This window comes from Leguminivora glycinivorella, chromosome Z (assembly GCF_023078275.1).
Source record: "Leguminivora glycinivorella isolate SPB_JAAS2020 chromosome Z, LegGlyc_1.1, whole genome shotgun sequence".
In the NCBI taxonomy this organism is placed as follows: Eukaryota; Metazoa; Arthropoda; class Insecta; order Lepidoptera; family Tortricidae; genus Leguminivora; species Leguminivora glycinivorella.
The window spans coordinates 37,733,787-37,756,366 of NC_062998.1; the positions used below are offsets into that span (position 1 = coordinate 37,733,787).

Here is a 22,580-nt window from a genome sequence, read left to right on the forward strand (position 1 = left end):
ACTGAAATACGAGCAGCATGACATTCGTACGTGTCGCAAACAGAAGCGGATCAGTCGGAAATCTAAAACATTATGCTAAAATTCTTAGCTAGAATTAGAATTTCGATAAAACAACAAGATATATAAGATATGACTTTGAGAAAACTCAGAAAAATATTTTTTTATTTTAAAACGTATATTTCTTTAAATATACATACAAAGAACCTAAAATTGTTATTACTTATATTTTAATCATCATTTGTCGAAAAAATATAATCATTGGACTGGCAACATTTATAAGAAATGGCGGACGACGAAAATTCCAATTTTAGTATTTACAATTTCGTAAAGATATCACATTAAACTTACGCGTGGAATGTAATATCGGGTGGTTTCTTTTATTATAAATGTTGTGTTATAACATCCATTCACTGCAGCATTCATAGATTTTGATATGACGCAGATTGTATAACTAGAGTCAGACCTCGTTAGCATTTCCAAGCAAATGAACTGTCAGAATTCAAAGTGTTATTTTAAATGTCAAACTACTATGAAATTATGGCGATCACTCGGCCAATAAGATATAATTAAGATTGACGGAAAAAGACAGTTACAAATAGCGACCGAGACGCAAAACGAATGTAACGAACTTAGAATTAGACTGAAAATGAATGAGACTAATCACGAATGTGACCAATAACGAATGCATGAAAAAAAATGAGACGAATAAGTGAATGAGACCAAAATAGGAAGACCGTGACGAAAAACGAAAAAGACTTATTAAGAAAGAGACAGGTTACATAATTGGACTTAAGACGATAGGGACATATAGCGATCGAGACGAATAAAGAATGCGTGACGAACATAAGAAATGAACGAAAAACGAATGGGACGAATTACGCTGATACCCAATCTACCGTATTTTTAGTAAATTTCCCAAACAATAAACCTTGATCAACAAGTGCCACCATCAGACCAAGACATCGGAACATCGGAAGATCGGAACATCAGGCAACAAAGAAGAAAACATGACTTAATTTTTCGAACAATAATTGTACAATTACATTTAGTTACTTTTTTTCTTAAAATATACTTGAAAATTATACTATTAAAAAAATACAAATTACCTGTGTATATCAATTTAAAACATATGATTACTTAAAAACATACTGATCAAGCATAAAAAGTATGAAAACATCAAATATTAAGTACTTTTTTATGCAAATAAAGTTGCTAGTGATTTTTCTGTAAGGTTTGTTATTATTAACATAATAGTCATTGATACTAATGTCGTTTGTTTGATCTATTTTTACGGAATTTGAACTGAATTTATTTTCGACTCAAGTTTAGTGACCACTTTGTCGGTTTAGTGGTCCACATGCTGAAAATTGAATACAAGTATAACATCAGCTTGTAAATCATAGCTGTCATGTTTTTCAAATTAGTATTCATGAAAATGTGTGGGATAAAGAGTTTAAAAGTCTGTTTTAAACAATAGGTATTAGGATTAGGTATTAATCTCAAGTCATATCAAAATTACCTTTAACCCTTAAATGCATGGTGATGTATATATGCATCATATATTTGATGGCCCGTGGCTCTATATGTAGCTATCCACAATCACATTTATTGCTTAATTATTATTCATTACTTATTACTATTTAATAAACAATTAAATAAATTAAATAATATAATGATTTACTATTTATTATTTAAGGATTACGATGAAATGGCGGAAAAGTGTAAAAAAACAGGATGATGGCGATTTTTAGTATGTGATTTAGGCCGATTTTTTCGAAGTTAGTAATTAGTTTATGTTTAAACATTTTATCATAGGGGTTTCACAAATAGTGTACCTTTTTAATAGTAGTCATTTTTTTAAAATAAAACTTACCAATAACGAAATATTTATAAATATGATTTGGTCTATTTAACTTAACACCGATTTAGTATAAAAATCGATCTTAAATATTTTTTTATTATTTTTCCTAGAGTCAGAAAACCATTGTCTATCACATATTCATATCTCGTTAAAAGAAAAATTCACGCATTTAAGGGTTAAAGTAAAATGTTATTGTCGAGACAGTTTTTGGTTTTTTTTTAATAATAGCGCGTATGGCACTAAAGACTACGTGACTTGAATGTGATAATTTTACTAAAAGAACAAAATATTTTCACTTTTGCGTTTTCTAACGCCGTGGCTTGCGTGGGCGACGGTCGCGCGATGGTCGCGCGACGGCGATGCGACGCATACGAAATCAAACCTTATCGATATGGAAGTATGAGACGCGACAGCGACGCCCACGCAAGACACGGCGTATAATATCGCGAAGATCTACGGGGGTCGTTCAAATATTATGTAAGCAGATTTATTATATTTACAAACCCCCCCCTCCCCCAATATTTATTTATTTATTATTTTTCAATGTTCGTATTCGGCCGAATAGTTCGGTTACATTGCCGAACATTTACCGAATAAACAAAGTAAATAAATAGTAAAAGTTGTTTCGTAATTCATCTGATAACGACTTCCTACATACTCGTATTTCAGCATTCTAAGGAACTACCTACCAAAGGGAGTTAAAGATGCGTTAAAATAAAAATACAATAAAGTTAAAAAAGTAAAAATAACATAGCTTAAGAAACAAAAACCAAAATTTACTCATGCACTAAATTATAGGAACATTAATAGCCTTAGTAAGATACATGTACCCATTACCAATCAATGAGAAGTTTTTAAATCTAAGCCAGGATTTAAAATACGGCAGAACCGAATATTCGGCGGAATGTTCGGTTCGGTAACAGCTGAACCGAATGTTCGGCCGAATATTCGTATTCGGCAAAGTCCGTATTCGGCCCATCTCTAGTGCTTACATAATACTTGTGTAATAAATTATATTTTTGAATAAAGGGATCCACAGAACTAATTCTATCTTTTTAGCGTTAAAATACTTTTATATTCAAACTACCAATTTTGACTAATTTGAAATTCTTAAAGTGTGGCAATTCATTTGATACCCGTCACTCCATAACTTCAAAGTACAAGTTTGTTTTTTGCCGTCCCAAAGTTTAACAGTAGTCGTTTTTCACCTTTGCAATACTTGAATAAATAAAAAAAAAAATAACTATTGAACATACAGACATAATTCTTTCACCAAAAGATATAGCTTGAGTTTTGTTATATTACAACTACTCATTGAAAAAGTAAGAAGTTTTGCCCTTAAACAGTCACAAGTATGATATCCACGATTTTTTTATGTAACCGACAAAGTGGGACGGTCGGCACTAAACTTTGAGGCCCTTGTGCACCTGCATCAAAATAATAACTTTATTACAGTCTTATTAATCAGTTTTTATTGAAAACCACAGGTGTTGCCATATTTCACTAAACTGCCCGTAGCTCCGTAACTAGAACCGACAAAGTGGGACGTTTTACCAAAGAGGATCGAGTGGAATCCTTTTTGGAACAATTTATTAATTGTCATAACTGCAATAATTGTACAAAGTATGCTGTTGTTTCAAATAAATAATTTTCATTTCATTTCATTTCAATATTATAGAGAGTTACTGTCGAAGTAAAATGTGTAATAACAGTGCATAGACTGCCATCTCTTGACACAGGCTTAAAGCTTTTGAACCTCAGTATTGACAATTTGGCCCATATTCTTAGCTTGATATGTGTTAAAATGTCATATATTAATATTTGCGCCATCTAGCCGAGCGTACCCCAAAGGTAATGCCATCTAGGCCACCGTACCTTTTTCTGTATGGTACTGATACTGAGGTACGTTTTTTTCTTAGACTTTATCTGTCTATACGGGGTTATATATGGTTTTGGTTTTACTAAACTCACTCACATATGTTTATCATAGAAATATGATCATAGGCAACATGCCGTCCTTTTTCTTCACGTTGAAGAAAAAGGGAGGCATACATAGACCTATGATCATATTTCTATGATAAACATAAGATAGTGAACTATCGACCTAAGCTAGATCGATCTTTCACCCTCATCCCCACATGAAAAATTTCGTATATGTATATAAATAAATAATAATACAAGAATTGTTCGTTTAAAGATATAAGATTAATAGGTGTTTCGGGTGTCCATGGGCGGCGGTGATCGCTTACCATCAGGCGACCTGTCCGCTCGTTTGCCTCCTATCCTATCCCATAAAAAAAAACATTTGTGAGTATGACCCGACTAGGTATATTAAGCTGGGTTATGACGGTACGGTATACACGGTCAACGGTCCTCGAGGTCGAGAGCATTGCGAGAGATTTTAACCACGCATTTCTGAGGCCAATAGAAACTAAAATATTAGTACCAGGCCCCGTAGCCGAATGGCATTTCTCCGACGCCAAACGAAAGCGATACGCCGCTGGCTCTGTCGCGCCAATACGCAAGCGCGATAGAGATAGATATCTACTAGCGCTTCGTTTCGTGAGCGATTGTGCCATTCGGCTAGCCACCCAGGAGGGCGATTTTTGAATCTCGCATACGGGATTTTGTCACTAAAATACCGGTTGAAAACGGTGACTTGCTTATTATTTTCAGTGACAATTTTCTAAATTCGAACACGTGAGACTCATGAATCGGCCCGCAGATGAGGAAATTTAGCGAAACTTTTTTTTTTTACTATTTATTAACGTATTTTCACATTACTTACTGTTTTTCTACTAACTGTAAATGGCGTATTTTTAAGTAGAATAACCTCATAGTTATCATGTAACACAAACAAATATGTAGTATTTATAATGCAAAAAAATAATATGGTTGACAGTTGTCATAGACTGTCAGTCTGTCACTGTCATCGCAACCATGTTTACAGTATGCTGAGAATTATTGCGACTTCCGGTTGGGACGCCATCTTAGCGGTTTCGTGTCGTGAATAATTTATTTTTCTTTTACTCATTAATGTTGTTTAAAGTGTAATATTGATAGCTTATTATGCAGTAAACTAATGGTGTAGTGAGAAGCTGATGAAGAATTGTTCTCGAAACGCGTTTAGCCTCTTTTTTGTCGTAAACGGCCGGTAGTCCACGTGCTCTTGTAAAATCTAGCTATCAATTTACAAGTGCTAAGTCACCGTACAATGTCGTACTTACTGTACAAAAATTACTAATATTAGCTCATATCACCTTGACACTGGCGAAATAGTCCCAATGGACTGAAGCCATTTAATTTTAAAAACTGAACTGAACTGAGAATTATTGCGTACTTTAAAAAAATAAGTTTGGGGTAATTGAGTATTTTATTACATTTCATTAATGGTAACGCTAATGTATTACATGTCAGGCTTAACTTATCGCCCATATAAGGCTTACACACTGTATATCATATTTTATACCTATTATGATGTTACCTACTCTCATAATTTGATGTCGTTCGATTTAATGAAGAAAGAAGACGACAGATGAGATGATTAAGCTGTTAAGATGAAAGGGCTGGTGATTGTAATGTATTCAGAATTTAAAAAACCGACAGTGTACGACTTTTATACATTGATTAAGTAACAAAATACTATTTTGTATAGTACTAACCTTAGATCTTGGGAATCGTCTTGTTCAAATATTTGATCATGATCTTCTTGTGATAAATTAAGCTCGCTGAACTGCTGCTCCACGGAATTCGACATTTCACTTAATTATTCAAAACACAATTACTTCGGTAAAATACTGAACAGGTAGAATTTTGAATTTCTATAAAAACACTGTCAAAATTTCACGTCCTCCATAAAATCCTGGGTAAATGTGGAATCCGTCGGAAATTGGGAAGGGACTAGTTCCAGTCACCGACCAGAGTCAAGACGCTCTTCGTCCTCGTATCCAGAGCAGGATACTGCCGAGCGTCGCGAGGATACTTCCGGTGGTATGCCGGCCGGTGTGTACATACACGTGGTTGCTTGGTATTCAACGTATCTGTTTATTTTTGTATTACATAATACGTATGGTCCGAAGTAAGCAAGGTACGGCACGGAATGCGACCGGTGACGACGGAGTGATCGGCGGACAGCGGCGTCGCTTTGCCGAGCGAGCGGCGGACTCGCTCGGTAAACGATTCGGAGGAGAAGGGATGGACGCGAGTACCACGTGTGCGCCGTGTGTAACTGTACGGTGTGCCGGCTATCAAGATCACTTCTCAACTGAGCTGCTTGGCTAAGCTATTAGCTAACTTATGTGGTACTTCGCGTGTGTGACTAAACTAAACAGACGACAACGCCGCCTCGCAGAGTCGATTTTCTGTGCATCCATTTCGTGCAGATTTTGTTTGAGAATGCGCGCGCTGGGCGTGGTTCTGTTCGGGGCCCGAGGGGAGCGCGAGCGTGAGAGTTAGTGAGGCGCGTGTATCGATTAACTTGTATCGAGATTAGTAATAGGAACTGGTGGTTTTATCTTTAATGTTTTAGTATTATCCTTTCATCTGAGGCTTGTAAAAATGTATATTAAAATTAGTAGTAGTAGTAAACAATATTCCACAGAACAAATTACAAGTACAGTGAATAATTATAATGGTTAAAGGGATCTCCTCCAGCTAACCTTAGAATAACTGAAAGGAAAATAGGAGATGGTAGACAACACAACTAAAGTGCATCGGCATATAATACAAAGTACCTAACAACATATCTTTACACATATACATCCCTACTCCAAAAATGAATAAAATACGTATAAATACATAAATAATACTTGTTTATATATACAATAAATATATCAAAATAATAATAACCGCACACGGCCCAGTTTTTATTTTTCTTATTAGTTTTCATTTTTCATGTGAAAGCCATAATGTCTTTAATTTTGCCTTCAGCGATGCTACTGACTGACACTGTCTCAGCGGAGCTGGCAACGCATTCCATAGCTTCACAGAATATACTGTGACTGATTTGTCGTACGATCGGTGTCTATGGGAAGGGATCGTAAGCGAAAGATCCTCACTAGAGCAACCGGTGGTCACTGCTTTCCGCCAAAAACCGGAACCGTTCCTTGAGGTAAGGCTGGGAGGAAGGGTAGAACAGCACCTTGAAAAGGAGGGATAGTGTGATTAGTTTGTGCAAGTCTCTGAGACGGCGGATAAGGCTGCTCGAGCTGCTCACGGATTGACGAAATATGGTCAAATTTCCGCAAACCAAATATATAACTTATGCAGACATTCTGCAGGCGCTCCATCTTATTAAGGAGTCCTCATTGAGATCTACAGTCACGTTGTCCTCATAGTCCAGAAGGGGAAACAAGAGAGAGCGGGCTAGGATGACCTTCGTACGAAGCTGAAGTTTTGAAGACGCCACAGAGAGCGAAGCGACCCAAAAAGTCTTGCTGACATCGGCAACATGAGATGATCAGGAAAATGTCTGGTCCATGATAATACCCAAATTCTTTACGGTAGAGGATAGAGGAATATGAATTCTATCATAGAACATTTTAGGCACTATCCGGCCAGTCAACTTGGGGATAAAACAAGGGCTACCCAGTATAATCACCTGTCACCCTGTGTCTTCGCTGCATTCACCTTCAAGCCAAACAATGCCGCCCAGTCACGGATATAGGTGGTTTATTTGACTTACGAGGGACGTTCAAAAAGTAATGAGAATGGATATGTTCCTGTATCTTGATTCAATTTTTCTTAACTTGTCCATGTAGCAGTACTCATTAAAGTGAAATTGCATAATTCAAATTTTTACTACTTTCATTTGTTTTTCTTTGATATGTAAATAATTGACACAAGGTGGGGAATGAAAATTTTCAGTAAAATAAGAGCATGTTGTCATGAATATTTGACATGTCGTGAGTTCATTTCTGACATGAATATCAAAAATAATCATACTTTAAATTAAAGCTGGGTTTATCCTTTGTTAGTAACATCAATAAAAAAAAGTTCGTATAGATACATTTTCAAAGGGTATGGTATCCAAAAAAACTCTAGGTGCCGTTTTGGGTCACGTTCACGATTTTTACAGATTATCACGAAAATTGAGAATATAGATTGGAAACAAAATTACGTTAGTATTAAAGAAGAACATACAATCATTTTAATATTAAAAAAATGATTAGTTACAATAAGAACATTTTAAACAAACAAATAATAATGTTTTTGGCCTTCAAAATGACAGTCGACAAGGCCGAACCCTCAAATTGCCAAGGGTGCTGCTCAAGTTAGTGTATTTAAAGCTACAAGTGACATACCTAATAATGAAGGTAATATAAGGATCATTAATATTTTATACCAGACCTTTAAATAAAATTGTAAAATAATCGCTACTCTGAAGTATAATGAAGTGAAGTGCTTACTGACATGGTATTTAGACTATCGTTAAGATATTAATTTTTAAAGGAGGCAAAAAAATAATAATTGAAAAAATTGAATATGTAAATAAATCACAAAAGAGTTACTTTTAATTATAAAAATATAAGGATACTTACATTCGTTTTAATACTCATTATCATTACTTATTGAACGCCCCTCGTATCATTCAAAAATTACAACCTTGTAAACAAAAAAATTTAACGATTATAGACACCCGATTCTGGCCTTATATCCATACTAATATTATAAATCGGAAAGTGTGTGTGTCTGTTTGTTTGTCCGTCTTTCACGGCAAAACGGAGCGACGAACAGTCGTGATTTTTTAAGAGGAGATACTTGAAGGGACGGAGAGTGACATAGGCTACTTTTTGTCGCTTTCTAACGCGAGCGAAGCCGCGGGCAAAAGCTAGTAGGTTATAAATAGGAGATTCTTACACAGATTGAGTCCCGCGGTAAGCTCAAGAAGTCTTCTAATGTGAGAAAGACAACGACATAGGTAAATACGTATCGTGAGTACCATGACTTGACCCTCATATCACACAATCAAACAAACTTAGCTAACCTAAGCTTCAAATCAAGAGTTAACAGGCATCTTCTGAGCGAGCTCACTCCATCGTAGGCCACGCACGCCTTTGCCTTCGGCTAGTCTGTGGCCAAGAGTAAGCCTATTTATTATTAAAAAAAACTTACCGTAAATTTCTGACCCAGAACCATCAGCTTTGCAAGCCACGCTACTACCAACTACGCTAGGCCAAACCGGTCGTCGTTTTGAATGCTATCCGTGTATAGTATAGATAGTGCCTTTACGAGGTTACCATTGCCAATATTAGAAACAGTCGAACACTGTTCCTTTCAGGCGATTCCGGTTCCGTTCGGCTCGCATTGCGACTTGCTAATTAAGCCTGACCAGAAATATATGACTATTGTCAAACGGGCGCAGCTATTCTGATGTATAGGGTGACATTTCAGTAGTATGAAGAAAATAGTTCTGATGATTTTCCGCAACATAACGTGTAGTCATATATTTCTGGTCAGGCTTTACATATTAAGCAATAATTAGAGTTGGTATTGGTACCACTTGATTTTTGTCAACCCTAAATAAAGGTTAAGCATTAGAAGTGTACACCTAAGTAACGACTGGCCGAAGACAGACCCACGTGGCGTCGTATTGTCCATGACGATCAATCCAAGCACGACAATGCCTGGTTCTCCTCTTTAAATGATAAACGCATGAGGCGTCACGACCATGCATCTAATCCCCCACCTGGGGGAGCATACACCTGCCGTGTGTGTGGACGAGGGATCCTCTCTCGAATTGGGCTATACAGCCACGAACGCAAGTGTCGTAAGGATGCTACTTAAATCAACACTATTGAGTGACATAAGCGCAAGTATCAACATACCCGCAGAAGGAACGAGAACCTTTATTTAATCTCTTTTTTTAATAATTCCTCAGAAAAGAGTGGTTTCCTCGAAAGGAGTGGTTTAAAAAGGCCATGCCAGGATAAGCTAAGTGAATCTGCCCTCAGCGTCAGCGAGTTTTGGCTTGAATTTTTTTTTATTGATTCGTCTTTGTATTAGTATCGAGTATGCCAAATTTCAGCTCCCAAAACTTTATAGTTTAGTAGTTTAAAAAAAAACAAATTTGAACTTTCTTCGATATTTTTTTTTCTGGGCGGCCGATTTTGACGCGCGTCACGTATATTGTGCACGTAGGTAGGACAATTATATCACACAATCAAATAATCTTTTCAATTTAAGATTAGCAGTTAAGTATGTTATAAATGCATGTACGTTTCTTAGAAATAAACAGATTAATTTTTTTTTTTTTTTTATAAAGTTTTGGGAGCTGAAATTTGGCACACTCGGTACTAATGCAAAGACGAATCAATGAAAAAAAATTCAAGCCAAAACTCGCTGGGGGCAGATTCACTTAGCTTATCCTGGCATGGCCTTTATTTACAATAAATTACGTAGGTAATTTAGGTAATCCGACTTTCCGTTGGAAAATATAATTATATTTCTGGTAAATATACTCTTGGGTCGTCTCGTTCGTTTTTCGTCAGGTTCCTAAATTTGTTCGATTCTGCTTTCGTCAGTCATTCTTTATTCGTCACGATCGACGATGGGATTTCTCAACTACGGTCAATTTCGTTGTTCATCTTTTAATCTGTCTCGCTCTTTACTCGTCATAATCTTCTTTCGACATGTTCGCTGTTAAATCTATGTTTTTCGTGTTTTTCCGTAGTCTTAGGTAGGTACCTACTTAGAATATGACCAAATACGAAATGACGAAAAACGATTTAGTCGAAAATAAAACAAGTGCCAACAACTCATTATGGTCAAAGACGATAGGTAATGACTGCAGACCAAGTTGACGAATGAAGAATGTATGACGAAAGCAGAATCGGACAAATTTAGGAACGTGAGAACGTGACGAAACACGAATGAGTCGACCCAATTAATAAGTAAGAAAAAAAAGATACTTTTGATTTTTTAAACGTTTTTTAACTTTGTACGAAAACTAGTTTAGAAAATTCTCCGGCCGATGTGCTAAACGAAGTTACCGCTTTCCGGCCCCGTCGAAGAGAAAAATAGTATACACACCACCCTTTTTGATAGTGTGCTGAATAGTGCCATCTAAACATTTTTTTTAAATTCTTTACAAAATTTAAATCGATTCGTAATAATCGTATACATTTTGGTAATAATATTTTTTCTCCTCGTCGACTTTTAGGCTTGCCACAGACAGTCTTAAAAATTCATAATCTTAAAAAAAAATTGTATGCGAATTGACACTGACAGATCTGTCAGTGTCAGTTTGAACTGTCAGTTTGCATACAATTTTTTTTAAGATTATGAATTTTTAAGACTGTCTGTGGCAAGCCTTAATCTGTCAATTAGGACACCACAGACTAAACTATTTATAAGAGCTAACTTCAGTGTTGGATATTCTTTGACACATGATAACTATAATATTTCATTACAGTTCACTGTAGACAACTGTAATAATTTCAAAAATAGAACTTCAGACAAGTTCTATACTAATTTGCAATACCTGGCAAATTTTTCTGCATCTGAAACATTTTCTGCATTCGACCAATCAGAGATAGTTATTATTATTACAAACAATTGGTTGTCAGGAAATTCGATGTTGATACAATGGTGAACGACGCTATTAACATTTTTAACTTGAATGTTGATATTGTTGGTCCATTGACGATTAAGATGATAATTCATAGAAAACGTATTGCATACAAATCGTATCGCACACTTAGGACAAGAAGTGTGAGGGACTCAAACGCACATTTTTTTTAAAAATAAGTAAACTTAGTGAACGTAGAAATTTAAATCTAAATTTAGATTTTTACGTTCTCTTTTACCGTTAGACGATATTATTTGTCCAATTTCATAGCTCTAGGCGGATACAAAAGTGACCCAATAGGGAACTCTGTTTTGTTCTTTCGTGGAATTTAAAATAAATTACTGTTATCTAAGTTCCGTATGTTTTGATTTTCGATTTTATTACACATATCTTATCGACATTAGTCAACCGTGTTCTAATCACTAAAAGCAATAGCAGTTCGTGAAGTATATTTGTTACTGGGTCCGTGCCACGGCGCCCCGCGCCCATGCGTTTTCTACAGCGTTCGCCCGGGGCCCGCGGAGGGCGGTCGCCCGACACCGCCTACTTCGTCTGGTACAGGCGTCATCCGCCTCGTGTCCCGCTTCACCTTAAAATTAAGTAGTCGAGACGTCGATCCAAGGAGAGAAAACGCCCTTGCTTACTTCGACAGACCACCCTCACTTACAATAGGCCTCCCTTATCGAGGTACCTACTTATTACCCAGTTTACCACTTTAAACTCGTGAAAGCAATGTCAGCTTCAGCAATAAAGTAAACAAGTAATTAGCGGTGGTTCCCGTTGTAGTGCGCGTCGTGATAGTAACACACCGGGCAGAAGTGTGCACAGGCGCGGGCGGGCATAAACCACTTCCACTACCGCGCACATGCACGTGCTGCGGACGCACACTCATTAATCGCACAATACTCTTATAGCTTGGTCAACGAACGATTCTAGATGGAATGGCCGAAAGCAGAAAGTTTCACTACGGGATGTTGTTAGGGATAGTCAGGAGACATACATACTAAAAGTCCTCGGACTTTGGAGACATACATACTAAAAGTCCTCGGACTTTGGACCTGAGCTCGAAGAGGGGGGATGAAAAAGGTCCCATTTTTTGGTTTTTTGCTCATATTTCAAAAACTGTGCGTCATACGAAATTTTGGTGTACTACAATTTGAAAGCTTATAAAATCATCTATAACTTTAATCTAGAAACATTTTTCCTATTCTAATCATCATCATCATCATCATTTCAGCCATTAATCGCCCACTGCTGAGCATAGGGAGCGAAGGGAGGCCCCTTCGTGTACGCCACTTATCCCGGTACTGGCTAATCTCATCCAGAAGTGCCCCGTAGTTTTTCGGATGTCGTCCACCCAACGAGCCAACGGATGCCAGGCGCTTCTTACATCCGATAGCGGCCACCATTCGGTCAACATTTTAGTCCACCTGCCATCACTCCTATTCTAAACCGTTGTCTAAGTATGAGGTCCTAAAAATTGTCAATTTTTGAAAAATCGTCATCCCCCTACTTTTTACTTCATACATTGCTCCATATCTTGAAAAATATTTATCTTAGACAAAAGTTTTCTTCAGAAATCTTGTAGACCATTCAATCACCTTTCATAATATGTGTACATGCTTATGTGTCACGTACCGTTGAATAATTATACGACTTTAAAAAAAAATGTCACTGAGCAATTTTTTCAGTGAACGAAAAGAAGCAACAAATATTATGTAAATATGTATGTGATAAACGTGTAAAATATGTATGTATTTAATGAACTGGATTGTATTACGATGCTGTATAAAGGCATTTACTTACATAACAGGTAACAATAATTATAATTAGCTACACATAAAAAAAATTGGCCCAGAAGACAGTAGTATATCGATACCTCCTAAGTATACTTACTGAGACAAGTGACAATTTTCAATTTTACTAGGTACATTTACCTTCCACGGAAAATTCATGCTGAAATTCGCATTAGTTTTGGAAATAAAGTGACGTATACTGATGAAACTAACATATTCTTGAATATCGAACAGTGTAGGTATATTGAGACAAGTCACATGCACAACTGTACCCCGTGCAGTCATAGTGGAGGGAGGTAAAAAAAGTGTGGAATACTGATACAACTAATGACCTTGATTGTATTACGATGCTGTATAAATGCATTTACACAACAGGTAACAATAAACTTAGCTATACATAAAGGCTTTCTCACACCCACATCTACCACTACTACAATCTGTGGTGCACCGGCAAATATTAACTTCAGTATTTCTTCCGAAGCAGCTGCTAAGTACTTTTGATTTGCACATGAATCAGTAAGTTGCTTTCGTTCCGTGCCCATCCCCATTGCTCAGCATAAATATCGCATCCAAGCCAAGTCTGCACCTGGTGGTATGTGCGGAATGAGTGCTCCATCGCTGCTCCCTCAGTGTTGGTCCGCATGGGCTCCACCAGACCAAGACATTATGTTAGTTAAACCTATAACAGAGGCAAATTCCCTACCGCCCATTATCGAGTCAGGAGATGCTACAGATAGGCCTAAAGGACGTACTCTTTCTACATGCCTTCACGGGATGTGACACCAGCTCAGCAGCATTTCGGAGAAGTAAGTTGGTTTCTGCAAACTTTATTTAAAAACCCCTGTATTTTCAAATACCTCTGCATCATCTGCTGACATTAAAGACAGTGAAAGTGTTTGCTTTTTTAGATGGTATATGGAGCAAAGCACGAGACCTCTCTGTATGAGTTTAGATACCAGCGCTTCCTCCAGTCCGTATCTAAAGTAAAACAAGACATTTCGTCCCTCCCACCAACTGAAGGAGAAGCGATGGAGCACTCATTCCGCACATACCACCAGGTGCAGACTTGGCTTGGATGCGATATTTATGCTTAGCAATGGGGATGGGCACGGAACGAAAGCAACTTACTGATTCATGTGCAAACCAAAGTACTCACCAGCTGCTCCGGAAGAAATACTGAAGTTAATATTTTGCCGGTGCACCACAGATTGTAGTAGTGGTAGATGTGGGTGTGAGAAGGCCTTTATGTATAGCTAAGTGTATTGTTACCTGTTGTATAAATGCATTTATACAGCATCGTAATACAATCAAGTTCATTACATACATATTTTACACGTTTATCACATACATTTGTTGTTTCATTTCGTTCACTGAAAAAATTGCTAAAATTGTTTTTTTTTTAAAGTCGTTTAATTATTCAACAGTACGTGACACATAAGCATATGTGCACATATTATGAAAGGTGATTGAATGGTCTACAAGATTTCTGAAAGAAAACTTTTGTCTAAGATAAATATTTTTCAAGATATGGAGCAATGTATGAAGTAAAAAGTGGGGGGATGACGATTTTTTTTAAAATTGACAGTTTTTAGGAGCTCATACCTAGATAACGGTTAAGAATAGAAAAGATGTTACTAAATCAAAGTTATAGAGAATTTTATAAGCTTTCAAAGTGTAGTAAACCAAAATTTCGTATGACGCATAGTTTTTGAAATATGAGCAAAAAACCAAAAAATGAGACCTTTTTCATCCCCCCCCTCTTCGAGCTCAAGTCCAAAGTCCGAGGACTTTTAGTATGTATGTCTCCTGACTATCCCTAACAACATCCCGTAGTGAAACTTTCTGCTTTCGGCCATTCCACCTAGACCCCTTTTGAGCATTTATTGACTGATCTATTACCCGGCCACTCATACTAAATACTATATAGGTAGCAACCTTAGCAACACCATTAAGTATACAGTACCTAGTGTAAGGTGTTGAAAGTAGAAATCAACAGTGATTTTGATGCAATAAAAATATGAACTTAAAAGAAAATTAATGCTATGTAAACAGGTACAGAAATTGTGCCATGGCATGGTATTAAAATAAGCAATAAAAGTTCCTATGTAGGAAAAGGAAATGAGCGTTCAACGTACAGCGACATCTATAGGCAAATTAAGTACTTACCTAAACTAATGTGCGCAAGCTAGTATGTATGAGTTTTGGGGATAATTTTATTATTTATTGCGAGAACCGATTTTAACCATTTTTCAATCAAGAGCCTGAGACATATTTATTACAGGCAAGAAACAACTTCAGTACAAAATTTGAAAGCAGGTACTTTCATTGTTATTTTGTAAAAAATACAGGTACAATAAACACGCGTAAGGATGTTGAAATTCAAAATGTAAATTTGAAAGGTTTATTATAAATTAAAAAAAAGTTAAGACACGTGTACGATTTAAATTTTCCTGAAATATTCATTGTAAAGGCCATTTTTGGTAAAAATTTCATAAATTTATGTTGGTAAACTTCGGAGATAAGATAAGGAGGGGGGGGGGGGGAGCGGTATTATTTATAAAAATTTTCTTAAAATATTTTTACAACGAAAAAACCGGTCAAGAGCGTGTCGGGCCACGCTCAGTGTAGGGTTCCGTAGTTTTCCGTATTTTTCTCAAAAACTACTGAACCTATCAAGTTCAAAACAATTTTCCTAGAGTGTCCTTATAAAGTTCTACTTTTGTGATTTTTTTCATATTTTTTAAACATATGGTTCAAAAGTTAGAGGGGGGGGGGGGGGGCGCACTTTTTTCCTTTAGGAGCGATTATTTCCGGAAATATTAATATAATCAAAAAACGATCTTAGTAAACCCTTATTCATTTTTAAATACCAGATCCAACAATATATCACACATTGGGGTTGGAATGAAAAAAATATCAGCCCCCACTTTACATGTAGGGAGGGGTACCCTAATAAAACATTTTTTTCCATTTTTTATTTTTGCACTTTGTTGGCGTGATTGATATATTGGTACCAAATTTCAGCTTTCTAGTGCTAACGGTTACTGAGATTATCCGCGGACGGACGGACGGACGGACAGACAGACATGGCGAAACTATAAGGGTTCCTAGTTGACTACAGAACCCTAAAAATGATAAAAAACTAAAAAGCAAAAAATAATATGATGATTAGATCCAAATTATAAACTAATAAATTATTTTTGTAGACGGTACGGGGCACGGTACCAGCCCTGTTCCTCGCCTTGCTATTTATTGCCTGTTTGCCCCACCAAACCTTCCGCAAGCTGGCCCCGACTCCAAAAATAATTGATTAATTTATAATTTGGATGTTTAGATATTTAGGTTCAGGTAGGACATGGGACATGGTTCCTATTGATATAATATTATAAGTAGCAGTCTGAATATGCGTACAGTAGTGAAAGAATTATCTTTAAACTCGGCGAATTATCACATCAGGCGTAAATCTCTCAAGAAGGACGGTTATCAAGTCATCTGTATGTTTTTTTTTTTTATGTTTGTTCCTCGATATCTCCGTCGTTACTGGACCGATTTTGAAAAATTTTTTTTTTGATTGAATGTATATCGTCACTACTTTTAAAAAAACTTGTATCTTCGTCTGTCAATGAAAAGAAAATTGTAGTATTTAAGTATGTATGAAATGCATATAGACTTACTGCGTTTTAACTTTGAGAAGCATCGCGAGATACGAGATTTTTTTAAAGTAGTGACGATATGCATACAGATTGGTCCCATTTTTCTCAGAACCCAGTTCTGATGATGGGATCCTGGAGAAATCGAGGGAACTCCTCGAATCTGAAAGGCATACATACATATGGTGATTTTTGTGTTTTTAAAGGAACAGCATGCATTTAGGTACGGAACAGTGACATTTGGTGCAGTGGAACTGCTGATGATGGCCAGAACGGAACTCTTCAAATCTGAACGGCACGCTTATAGTGACTTTGGTATTTTTATAAGAACAGCATGCACTTTCGTCCAGAACAGTGACATTTGGTGCAGTGGAACTGCTGATGATGGCCAGAACCAAACTCCTCAAATCTGAACGGCACGCTTATAGTGACTTTGCCATTTTTATAAGAACAGCATGCGCTTACGTCTAGAACAGTGACATTTGGTACAGTGGAACTGCTGATGATGGTCAGAACCGAACTCCTCAAATCTGAACGGCACGCTTATAGTGACTTTGGTATTTTTATAAGAACAGCATGCACTTACGTTCAGAACAGTGACATTTGGTGCAGTGGAACTGCTGATGAATTGATGATAGTCAGAACCGAACTCCTCAAATCTGAACGGCACACTCATAGTGACTTTGGTATTTTTGTAAGAAAAGCATGCATTTAGTTTAGAACAGTGACATTTATTTAGTTATGTTTGTTAAGCATATTGAGTTTTCAAGTCAAAGTTTGTCAAGCTTCGATTTCTTATAATATAATCGGATTCATGAGGAATTGAGGAAACTCCTCAAACCTTAACGTTATACGTATATTCATTGGTGTTGCCATCTAATAATTAAAGCATTAAAAGCAGTTTAAAAAAAATACTTACACATTTCTACATAATCCAACATTCGCAAGTAGCTTTCACCAGAACCCGAAAGGCGACGGTTTTTTTTTCTTAAAAATTATTTTCTTAGACTTTATCTGTCTATCAGCAGCGGCTGGTCCATGGGTAATTCTACTTTTCGATTCCTAAAACTCTTATATTTGGATAAAAAATATAAAATTAAAATTGAATTTGGTTTGTAGATGAAGGGAATTTAATACTATAATGCATACTAATGCTAGCAGCGAAGTTTTCCCTTTTATTTTTGTTTTATTAACTTTTTTTGCGGACAAGACGGGGAAATAAAACCACTGCGTTACTTAGTTTTGAACATATTTTTTTTATTCAAAGAAAAATGAAAATGAGATCTATTCTTGAAATAACTTCGTATTTTAATTTTGATCAAATTTGTCCAGAGCCAAAAGTACTGATATTTATTTTTTTATACCCATGTAAAAACAGAATTGTACGATCATTGATGTTATTGTCTGTATATTTATACGCCATGAAATTAGCTTAAAAGTTTTCCAATACAGCTGTGACGTTAAGTTTAAAGGTAAAGAAATTATGATAGAAAGTATGTATTTTATGTCGGTGTATGATGCATTTTATCCAGCACTGTATTGGAAACTATTGACAACTTATGTTTTATTAGCCTTTATAGCAACCAAAGCTTTGTTTTGTTGATTTTTACAAGGTATACATACAGGCTGTTTTGTGAAAACAACAGGGTCACCATTCATACGTCACTTTCTTCAGAAGTCTTTATATCTTTGATCATATGGGTTATTAACTAGTTTATTATACACCGTGTTTTTTTTGTTTTCCGTTAAATTCGACACGTAGCTAGGTTCATTATCAGGAACCACCCTGTATATCACTTTTAGTTAAATTCGCAAAAAAAAATTTTTTCATCATTTTCATACATAATAAAAGAATTTATTAGTGTGAGAGTCCCTTGAGAATACCCTGAATAACATTCAAGTTAGTGTCAAGTGATTGACGGCACATGTCAAAACAAAATAAATAACATTAGGAATTGGTAAAGGCTGTCACAGACGTGTTCAGTAATTTTCTTTATTTTTTTAATAACTCTATAACCGTAAGAGTTAAGACGCTAGTTTCTTAGAGAAATTATTTGTATCTGATCTAAAGAATCTTCCCTTAAAGTTAACGGAATTCAATAAAAACAGGTTGTATTTATTTGCTTTTTTTTCAATTCGATTCATTCGTTTTTAGGGTTCCGTAGTCAACTAGGAACCCTTATAGTTTCGCCATGTCTGTCTGTCCGTCCGTCCGTCCGTCCGTCCGCGGATAATCTCAGTAACCGTTAGCACTAGAAAGCTGAAATTTGGTACTAATATGTATATCAATCACGCCAACAAAGTGCAAAAATAAAAAATGGAAAAAAATGTTTTATCAGGGTACCCCCCCTACATGTAAAATGGGGGCTGATATTTTTTTTCATTCTAACACCAACGTGTGATATATTGTTGGATAGGTATTTAAAAATGAATAAGGGTTTACTAAGATCGTTTTTCGACAATATTAATATTTTAGGAAATAATCGCTCCTAAAGGAAAAAAAGTGCGCCCCCCCCCCTCTAACTTTTGAACCATATGTTTAAAAAATATGAAAAAAATCACAAAAGTAGAACTTTATAAAGACTTTCTAGGAAAATTGTTTTGAACTTGATAGGTTTAGTAGTTTTTGAGAAAAATACGGAAAACTACGGAACCCTACACTGAGCGTGGCCCGACACGCTCTTGGCCGGTTTTTTTCGGGTATACCTACTCTTAGGTGAACTCGTTCGTTATTCGTCACGTTCCTAAATTTGTCCGATTCTGCTTTCGTCATCCATTCTTCATTCGTCAACTTATTAGTCTGCAGTCAATATTTAATTTTATTACGAGGTTATTATTTATTTATTTATTAAATTTTGCTGACAACGTAAATTACCTAGCCTTTTCCATTCTACGTCCATCTTTTATGAAGAGCCAATGCCAAGTGATTGGTTCACCAATGTGTAAACAGCGGCTCTTATCTTGGCCAATTGGCTGCTCCAAGGGTTGGCCCAATCGTTGGCCCCACGTGTACAGAGGCCTTAACATCCACAAGATTTGAGCTAGAGTGCGCAAAGCACCTTACCCTAAGGTATCAAACCGCATTTCTTATTTGGATTTTTTTTTTCTTGAAAAAATCACTGTTTGACCGAATCATAAAACATGAACACCTTTGCACGGCAAAAATACCTGCTGACTGGATAACATATCTGCTATGCTAACATTGCTAACCCAGCGAGCTTTATGTATGGTCAAGGTGGACAATAGGAACGCTCTGCATCACAATAGCGGCGACAAACTATCCAACACTCGCGTGATAAGCCAATCTTTCGGTTAAAGCTGATGCCATGTAAATAACAAGCAAGACCCACATTTAGTTCAAGGTGATCGAGTTTTTAAGTCTGTCCCCTCGTTTCATCCCGCGATTAGTGCTACAGGACAGGACGCTACGCCAGGTATTTAATTTATACTTCTAAATATATAGGTACAGTCGAGTTAGGTAAAAACTGTTAAACTTCTTTCTTTTATACTTACCCCAAATAAATATTTTTTTTTTGGCACAACCAGGATAGGGCTCTTTAAAATGAGCTATATTACTTTCATATTTAATAACGTATTTTATTTATAGCTATCCTACAGTCAAGTTCGCTACAAAAATGAAGTAACGACAAATTTGTTCCTGTATTTATTTGTCTTGATCTTGACTCAGTATTGCACCTGACTATACATCGTCAGTAATTTAATTAACTACGAAAATAAGCCTGATTTATATGATTGATATCTATATTTATGGGCATGGAATTCCATACTTTAATGACTAGCGGATTTGAGAACGCCCAAGAAAAAAAATAATGGGAAAAATAACTTAGGTCATATTTTACAATTTTCGGCATGAAATGATGAAAAATGTATAAATTGAATCAATATAATTTGTAAGGCAGTTTAGTAGCAGCATGGAGTAATATTATGCGTTTAGCATTTGTGTAAATTTGATTCTCATCAAAATATTTTGTTTTTGCCGAGGGACCAATATTGACTCCGTTGTGCTACAAACTACAAACATCTTCTAAACCGCACCCAAAATGAATAGCAAACTATTTTCATCCCAATTCTAAGGGCACATAATTATAAGAGTAGAATATTAAGGGTACGTTTTCTTTTCAATTCGCCCCGTAAACCACTTTCTACCCAGTGGCTGTTAATCGTCAACTCGCGTCTTAGGCAAATTTTCACTCGACCTTGGATCACATAGCCCTAACGACTTCAATCTAGACGGCCAGCCTCTGACTTACCTACCTGTTCATATAATGTTGGTTAAGTAAACGTCAATGTCTCGTAGTACAGAAGATAATAATATATCGTATCGTAAGCAGCTTAGATTTGAAGGGTAAGTAAGTAATTCAAAATAATTTTTTAATTTTTCAAGAAAAAAAAACCGCCGCTTTTGTGGTTCTGGTGAAAGGTACTTCCGAATTTTGGATTATGTAGAAACATGTAGGAATTTTTAAAACTGCTTTTAATGTAAATATTTGATTATTTGATGGAAACACAAATGACTATACGTATAAATAAATAATAAATAAATATTGGGGGACACCTTACACAGATCATCCTATCCCTTTAAGCAAAGCTTTATACTATGGGTGCTAGGCTGCTAGGCGACGATATATATAGTTTTATAGATAAAAATATAATTATACTTATACACCGTGTTTCACTTAACACTAAAAACCTGAAAACCGTTTGTTCAGAATCGAGAGTAGAATCGATTGAGCTATATCTTGATGGGGGTAATATTTTTATTTAAATTAGTATTATTAGTTATTTTTTATGTGCCTATTCTATTGTATTCGTAATACAACATTGTGTATATCGCATTGCTAGAGGTTGTTTACCTTTTTCAGTATTTAGGGGTAATAATACTGGCTGGTTACTTGAACGATTATTTTTTCCGCTACGAGTTTGACGTTGTTTGTCAGTTTAATCTTAATGTTTATCATAAGTCATAACAAATTGAACTCGTACCTAATTACAACCTTGTTATTTTGAATATTGGGTTTAAATTTGCTTACTGCAATTACTTGTCCAATTTGAAGTTTACTATGACCTATGACAAAGCTTTAAAGTGTTTTACAGTGACATTTTAGCTGTCTATTGGTAAACCTTATGTCGTTGCAGTAACGTACACAAATAAATAGTTTTATGGTTTATGATGGTAGTTACCAATTATTTTATTGAGTGTAGAGCTAAAAGTAAAGTAGAGCTGTACAGAAAATTAAAAATTCAATAAAAAAAATAACCATCAGATTAAAAGATGAATACTCTAGATGAGTTTAAAAAAATAAAAATCAGTTGGGGTGTCTGAGGTTTTGAGTGATACCGGAAACACGTTGTATACATAGAAAACATCCATGACTCAGGAACAAATATCTGTGCTCATCACACAAATAAATGCCCTTACCGGGATTCGAACACGGGACCGCGGCTTAGCAGGCAGGGTCACTACGCGCTAGGCCAGACCGGTCGTCGGTATACCGTTAAGGTTTGAAGAGTTTTCTCAATTCCTCATGAATCCGATAAGCTTGACAAAATTGTAAAACTCAATATGTACTTAAGCATAACAAAGGGAACAAATCTCCTAACAAGTGAACGTGACTGTTCTGAACTTAAATGCATGCCGTTCCTATAAAAACACGAAAGTCACTATAAGTGTGCCGTTCAGATTT

At 36.1% G+C, this 22,580-nt stretch overlaps 1 protein-coding gene across 6 annotated transcripts in view; it reads right to left on the minus strand.

Annotated features, from left to right (window-relative positions):
• LOC125240708 (insulin-like growth factor 2 mRNA-binding protein 1) overlaps window positions 1-22,580 on the minus strand; it is a 92,265-nt gene that overhangs the window by 31,591 nt on the left and 38,094 nt on the right. The window contains exon 1 of one of the 6 annotated variants that reach the window (XM_048148731.1): window positions 5,524-6,212. The exons of 2 other annotated variants lie outside the window; for them this stretch is intronic. In XM_048148731.1, the coding sequence (XP_048004688.1) occupies window positions 5,524-5,618 (95 nt within the window). In that variant the 5' untranslated portion in view covers window positions 5,619-6,212. Of the gene's footprint in view, window positions 1-5,523; window positions 6,213-22,580 lie in introns of those variants that run through there. 3 more of the 6 variants (XM_048148727.1, XM_048148732.1, XM_048148728.1) reach the window with 3 other exon arrangements.